This window comes from Equus quagga, chromosome 8, assembly GCF_021613505.1.
Source record: "Equus quagga isolate Etosha38 chromosome 8, UCLA_HA_Equagga_1.0, whole genome shotgun sequence".
NCBI classification, from domain to species: Eukaryota; Metazoa; Chordata; class Mammalia; order Perissodactyla; family Equidae; genus Equus; species Equus quagga.
The window spans coordinates 85,124,089-85,131,844 of NC_060274.1; the positions used below are offsets into that span (position 1 = coordinate 85,124,089).

General features: G+C 41.3%; 1 protein-coding gene across 1 annotated transcript in view; it reads left to right on the forward strand.

Moving 5' to 3' along the window:
- Window positions 1-7,526, forward strand: part of CHN2 (chimerin 2) — a 287,052-nt gene extending 279,526 nt beyond the window's left edge. Inside the window, exons 11-13 of the mRNA XM_046668856.1 lie at window positions 1,178-1,315; window positions 2,973-3,078; window positions 5,745-7,526. Of these exons, the coding sequence (XP_046524812.1) occupies window positions 1,178-1,315; window positions 2,973-3,078; window positions 5,745-5,916 (416 nt within the window). The 3' untranslated portion in view covers window positions 5,917-7,526. The remainder of the gene's footprint in view (window positions 1-1,177; window positions 1,316-2,972; window positions 3,079-5,744) is intronic.
- Window positions 7,527-7,756: the final 230 nt, after the last annotated feature.

Genomic DNA, 7,756 nt, shown 5'->3' on the forward strand with positions numbered 1-7,756 from the left:
TACCTGTTTTCATGAAGCAGCACCTCGGCTCACATTGCTCTGTCCGTCTAGAATATGTTCACATCTCTTCCTGGCAAACACCTATTAATCAGGTGTCAACTCGAGTCCTTCCTCTTTCCTGAATCCTCCCTGACCACCCCAAGCTGAGCTAAGAGTCCCTTTCCTTTTCCCATGTCCCCCCATGTTGCCACATGTCTCCAGCATAGCCATCTTCCCATTTCCTCGCAATCCTTGAGTTGCGTGCCTGATCCCAGTCTGACTAGAGCTATTTGAAGGGAGGGTGTCTTTACCTCTTTGATTCACTGGGGCTTAACCGTTCCTGGTACATGGTAGATTCTTAATAAGTGTTTGTTAACTATGTAAATAATAGGATCAGACAGCATATCTGCTACACTCTTACCATTTTCTGTACATCAGCAGCTTTTTTTATCCTCAGAACCAAATTTGCTGAGGCATTGGTTCTTTCTTTCAACTCTCTTCAGAAGAAAATGCTAATAGTCCCTATATGATTAAAACTTTTTTTAACCCCCAAATGTTAATAGCCTGTGATGGTTACATTGGACTGATATTTACTAATGGTAAAACAAAAAGTCAAAAAAAGTCTTGAAAGTGACTGTAAAAATGGTACGAGATATAGCATTACCTATATAGGAGGGAAGGCTAAAGTTTCCCAAATTAAAGTCCTGGAGAACAGGGGAGGAAGGAGCAAGTTATAAGAACCTTCAGTGAGCCTGAAAGAAACAATGGAAACTGAAGATATTCAACAGTTATTTTGTATATGTGATCTCCAATCTAAGTCCAAAGAATACTGGTGGAGCTGTATAAGAACTTCTTGATTTTTTATTTTAAATTAGATTTTTATTCTATCATGAGCCTTTGGGTCTAGAATATGAATTACCTTGCTAAATTTCTATTTAGCAAATTACCAGGGGCTGAGACCCAAAGAATGATTTTAACTCTATTTCACTACCCTTTTGCCTACACTTACCCTCAGACCCAAAATCACTCTCACCAAACTTCTTTTTGTTACTTCCTGTATCTCAGGGTTATTAGAGGCCAAAGTAGTCAGCTGAGACTTATAAGGGAGTGTTCATTGCTGGGTCTTTTTTTTTCTTTCTGGGCATGCTTTAACTTGGTGAAATAGGTCCTAATTAGGAATTGGATCATTGTTTTTCAGATGGTGAAAAAGCAGATATATCTGCCAACATCTATCCAGACATAAACATCATCACTGGAGCCCTTAAACTGTATTTCAGAGACTTACCCATTCCTGTCATCACCTACGATACCTATTCCAAATTTATAGAAGCAGCAAGTAAGTACTGAGAACTAATTTTTTCTTTGTACCAAATTTCTAAGCATAATGCTTTTGACTTTAAGAAAATTAAAACTCAAAACTGTTTGAATTATAGTATGAGTACTTGCTTTGCCAAATGAGGGCACAATGGTACCCAGTTAATAGAAAATCAGGCATAGTTCACCGGCTGAGTTGAACCACTACCAAACCAACTCTGCTCGGCTGAAGCTGGGTGCCAAGGAGTTCTGTCTGTCCCCATCATTCTCTTTGTGCTGGGAACCAGCACAGCCAGGCCTACTCTTTTATGTTGAAAGCAAGAATGTTTCTGTAGTAAAAAATCAGGTGTTCTTCAATGTGGACTATATAGATTAACTACTTTTACCCATTAGGCAGAATCCCACTGCTAATCGACTAAAGTCACACCCCAAGCCATTGATGCTGTTCAAAATTAATAACAGGCCAAGAATATACTGTGTCAAGTACTATACTGGGAACTCTCACCAATATCCTCTAGTTTAATCTTCTCAACTACCTAATGAGGCCAATATCATAATCCCATTTTACAGAAGTGGAAAGCTAGGCTTGGAGAGCTGAGCTCACAGGGCTTGGAATGGAACATCAGCATTGGTCTTCCATCAGCCCATGGCTGCTCACTCAGTGTTTGGCACTTGGGTGCACTGCTGTCAGAGAGAGGACCATAGGCAGGGGTGGGGATGCCACATTTTGCCCAGGAACATAGTGAGGAAGGGGAGATTCAGATGCTAGAATGCATGACATAGAAGTCAAGTACACTTTGAGGAAGTTTTTTAAAAATATAATCTTTAAAGGTATTTGCTGCTAAATATAGTAATGAGATGCCTGATGGGGAGATATGTGGGCAGGCTGGGGTTAGTCCGAGATGCACTTTGCAGATGAGCTGTGGCCCTACTCCCTGGTAAGAGCGTTCTTTCCTGGGTCCTGGTGATCCTGGGTGGAGAAGGTTCTGGCAGCAGGGTACCCTCCACCCCAGGAGGAATGACTGGAGAGCTTTCTTTGAGTGGCTGCCAATACCTACCAGAGACCTAAAAAGCAGAAGCTGGCGTGCTTCCTCCCATTGTTAACATGCCTAGCGTCTGCTTCCTAACCTGGACTGTACACCAGCGTCAACCACGCCAATGCTTTGGTGAAAAGCGCCATTAGTACAGGCTGGGGTGGCTGGCTCATCTGCCAAAGCCCTTGCATTGTAAAGTGTATTCAGTTACGGAAGCCTGCCAGGGAAAGACTTATGGGACAACTTCAAGAGAACACTACCAAGCGCGGTCCAGTGTGAATGAAAGCTTGTGATAGTGAGATTTCTAGCAAATCCAGCATTCAGGAGATGGGCAAAGCACAGTTTGTGCATGTGCCACCAGTCAGCATTCACAGGACTGCAGATTCCTGAAGGGCAAGGACCATGTCCAGCCTCCTGCCACCCACCCAGGGGACATTCAATATGCATATGGTTCCCAGCCTCAACCCCATTATAGAACAGGCAAGACACGAACAAATTGTTTAAGTGAAATGTTACCTGAAATTGCATGAACTTTTTAGACTTCCCCTCCATCTGTAGCCAGAACAAACCAAACCCCTTGTTACTTCTCTGAAAACTTGAAGGTTATGACACTGCACTAATATTCATTATGTGTGATCTTCACAGAAATCTCCAATGCGGATGAGAGGCTGGAAGCAGTCCATGAAGTACTGATGCTGCTGCCTCCTGCCCACTATGAGACCCTCAGATACCTAATGATCCACCTCAAGAAGTAAGTTGACACCTCCTTGACATTAGGAAAGGTCTAATGTATCGTTAGGCACAAACTCTATCTGCCCCGGGACAGTTAATGCATTAGGAGAATTCACAACCTTCCCCCCTAACCCACTGAGTAGACAGATACTCCTTCAAGGTGAACTGTGCTGCCTTCTCCCAGGCCAGCCCCATTCATAACTGCTAGAACACTCTGTGCCAGGAGCTGCTCCACGCACTTTACGTGTGTTATCTCTGTGAGGCGGGTACTGGTAGGTGTCTCATGTTACAGATGAGATTGCTGAAGCTGAGGGAGGTTAAATAACTGATGTGATGAGATGAGGTGAAGCCAGGATTGAAACCCAGGCAGTCTGAGCCAGAGCCCACACGGTGTCTTAACCATTTGTCTACACTGCCTCCATTTCTGCATCCTCCTCCCACGCAAGCCCTGTACTCTGTGTTCTGTTGTTTCTCCTTCTCCTCCCTCCAGTCCCAGACTCCTGAGCCTACCTTCCTTCTGGGCAAGCACGCTCCCACCCCGATCTCTTGTTTTTCTTGACCTATTAGTTATCTATCACTGAGTAACAAATTGCCCAGAAACTTAATGGCTTAAAACAATAAGCATTTATGATCTCACAGTCTCTGTGATCAGGAATCCAGGTGTGGCTTCACTGGGTACCTCTGGTTCTAGGTCTATAATGAGGTTGCAGTCAAACTGACAGTCAGGCTGCAGCCTCATGTGAAGGCTTAGCTGGAGAAGCGTCCACTTCCAAGCTCACTCACGTGGTTGTTGGCAGGATTCGGTTCCTCCGAGGCTGTGGGACTGGAGGCCTCGCTTTTTTGCTGTCTGTTCTCTGGAGGCCAGTTAAATCAGTGCCCTGCCATGTGGGTTCTCCATAGGCAACTCTCAAAATGGCAGTTGTCTTCTCTCAGAGCGAGTAAGCAAGAGCACCGAGGATAAAAGACAGTCTTTCTCTAACCCAATCTCAGAAGTGACATCCCATTGCTTACGTTCTGTTTATTAGAAGCAAGTCACTAGGTCCAGCCCATCCTCTAGAGGAAGGGTATGAATCCCAGGTGGCAGGGATCACTGGGGGCCATCTCAGAGGGTGCCTGCCACAGAGGGCTATGCGCTGGCTTATCTTTATGAGAGCATGTGAGACAGATGGAGATGTTTGGGAGTTTACAGAACACCAGAGCCTCTGTTCCAGACTCTTTTTACCTAAGCCATGGATCTCTTTCTTTTACCATACATGTGTACTGGGGACAATGAGCTGGGCTTTGAGATATTAGAGGGATACGGGCACTTCTGTATGCCTTCCTCTGTGTTTTTGGAAGATACATGGCAGCAGCCCATTCTTAGATAAAATGAACCCAAAATTGTTTATATTGACCAATTTACAGATCCATTTAATAAGTCAAAAGAAGCAAGTTGAGAATACCATATAAACACAGGGGCTGAGGTCTTTATTTTTCTATCTTATAAAACATATCCATACTGTTGTTCATATTCAAGTTCATCAGAGATGTAATATTTAGCTCAGAAGATTCCCATTTGCATTAATTTATTGAATTTAAGAATACAAGTAATTTTTGGATAAGTAATAGACTGTAAATGTCAGCCTGGCTTTTAATTAGGTATAAATTATATCAGTGTCCAATTGTTATAGTTTGGAAGGCAAAGTATCATTATCAGGGAAAATGCTGACACATCCCAGTTAAATCTTAAATGCAATAATTTATTAATTTTATCATAGAGGGTTTGCTCACCATCTTGTTTGGTCAGTCATGGTGCCTGAATTAATGGGGAGATGTGAGCAATTTGATAGTGAAAATGTTCTCTTTCCTACCTCCTTCCTAACTTTGCAACACGAAAATAATGCAATCTGAATTGACCTATTATGAAAGTCCTAAAACCTAAATTCTTTAAAGCAAGAATTGGGAAGTTTGTAATTTTATTCCATTGGGAAAGTATTAAACCAACTTTAGAGTTTGAATTTCACTCTTAAAGACTTTGCAGTTATTATCTGGATGTTGCAATGATGATTTTCAATTCCAACAATAATTGCTGCTCCAGACCTCATCCTGTGGAAACTATAAATAATCTTCAACTGCTTTCCCGTTTGGCCACATTCCAGCCATTCCCCTGTCCCATGATAATGGCCTGGCTCTTCCAAAACTCATGGCAGCCCCATCCTACAAGTAACCTTTCTCCTTTGGCACTAGCCCTGCCAGCAGACAGGGAAGCTGCCCTCAGCTTCCCTGCTCACCAACATACAGACTAGTGGGAAGCGACAAGAGAGAAAAAAGACTTCTGTACAAGCCTAGACTAAAATACGTACACACTAGGGGCCAGCTCAGAATCTGCTGTCTCTCCAAATCGATATTCCCTAAATGACAGTTCCACATTTATTTAGTAAGAAGGACTGATTTTCTAATTTCAAAGATTGCATCTATAACAGATTTACTTAGTAATTCACTTCTACTGGCTGAAGGCAATGTCAACAATCTAAAAAAGAAAAACTAGAAAATTACCTTTTTAAAAATACTTTTCTGTAATTTTGATTCTCCATTTTCTTTTGCAATTTCCCAAAGAGAAGTTCTTAGGGGCAGACATACATAATCAAGTATATAAATCTGTCTGCAAATCTATGTAACGTCTCTGTGTATATACTTGTTTTGCAGAGTGACTATGAATGAAAAAGACAATTTCATGAACGCTGAAAATCTGGGGATCGTGTTTGGGCCCACCCTGATGAGGCCCCCTGAGGACAGCACCCTCACCACCCTCCACGACATGCGGTACCAAAAGCTGATTGTGCAGATTTTAATAGAAAATGAAGATGTTTTGTTTTAATCCACCAGGGAAATGAGCTGAATGGCCCCAGCCCCCTCTAAATTGATAAGGCTAAAGGAATAAAAACATTTCTTACACTTGATTTGTTTTCCAAACAAGTGACAGAATTTCCTGGACCACAGTGGATTGCCGAGTCGGCTACTGTGTCTCATAGACACTTGCCTCCTCCACATAAGAACAGTGAGGGTGAGGGTGGGAAAAAGCTCCCGCCTTGGGTCTTTGCCGAGCCTCCTGTGTGTCTGTTTTGCTGGAAGAGTGATTAATAAATCCTTCTTTAACTTATTAAAAAACAATGTAGACTTTTAAATTTCAGTCTTATCAGTAATAAAAGGGAACTTAATTCATAGAGGTACTTGATACAGTTATACATTTTCCACTTACAAAAAGAAGACAATTCTATATGTTAAACGTTAAATGAAACTTATATTGTAAAATGTATTTTTATTTTAGCTGCAAGAATGTTACTTTATTTTAGCAAATAGAACTCAATGCAGTGCATTGGTTATTACCCTGTGTTCCTTGTCCTGCCTTCTTGCTGTGATGCCCTGGAAAAGTTTACCGTGAATGCAGTATTATCTTGACATACCTCTGTCCTTATAGTGCTTTTCAATGAAATTTCACCTGCCACACGTGTCCCTGCTTTTGATAGTTTTTGCTGTTAAGCACTGGCATTTTGCTATCATAGGGTATATGTTTATAGCAATTGTAGGATGGTCTGAAACATCCACAAATTTTCTTTCCATAAAAACTTTGTGAAACCCCACAGTATGTTTTGGAATTGGTCGTAGTCTTTCCATGTCATGTGTGTGGTCATTTTACATAAAATGATTTGAGAACACTGGTTGTATCTGGGCCGTGTAAAAAGTTAGCACTTTTCCTCTTTTCTTTTCCGGCAAGCCCTCTGAATTCATCTATTAATGGCAATTTGAATTTTTTCCACATTTCTGTATTTATGAAAAGTGAATCTGCAGAATAATTGTTGATTTTTTCATTTTGGTTTTATGAACAAGCCTCTTTTTAAAAGTAAGAATGAATAAGTTTGGTTTTTACAAATATTTGTTCCTCCTTGACAAAAGTAGCTCTGTGGAGATAATAATTTAATATGATTTTTGTTACTATTCTTCCATCTTTGTGGTTATATTTATCTTAGCATGAGCTTTTCACACCAAGATTTCTATATTTTGTAACATAGGTAAAATATTCAAAACATCAAAAACTGTAAATCTAGATTTTTTTTTTCTTAAATCCAAGAATGTCTTTTCCTCTGATTGTCTGAGATGATTCATGTAATTACTCACTCATCTTGTTTTGGAGTGACCAGAAGAGAATTTCTGTGTGATAAGTGAGCTGAAAGTCAGGAGGAGGGCAGTGCACGTGTTGTCCTGGGAAGGCCCAAGGGCTGTGCGGATGGACTCCATTGGCACACGGGCGTCCACATGGTTCTGCTTGTTCCCTGCCGTTATTGTTCCTCCCAACTGTACAGATTTGTTTGTTGTAGCTTATGTACTTCTTGATACTGTCAAAAACTTATCTGGAAATGGTTTTATTTTGTGAAGTGAACAATACTTTGTAATTTATGATAGTGTAAATGGAAAGAAAAGCATTAAGTGTATTAAATTCTTCTGTCTATCATTTTGGAGTATGCAAAAGAAATTGGTGTTGGGGAGCGGTGGGTGGGGGTGGGGAGAATATTCAAAATATTGTTCCCAGGTGGGTTTTGGCAATGAAGTTTCTAACATCACCAAAGCACGGCGAGAAAACAGGAACATCCCAGTGAGTCCCCACTTTGCGCCCCACTCCCTCCTCCAGCTTCCTCCTGGAGAGCCGGCTGGAAGTTAGA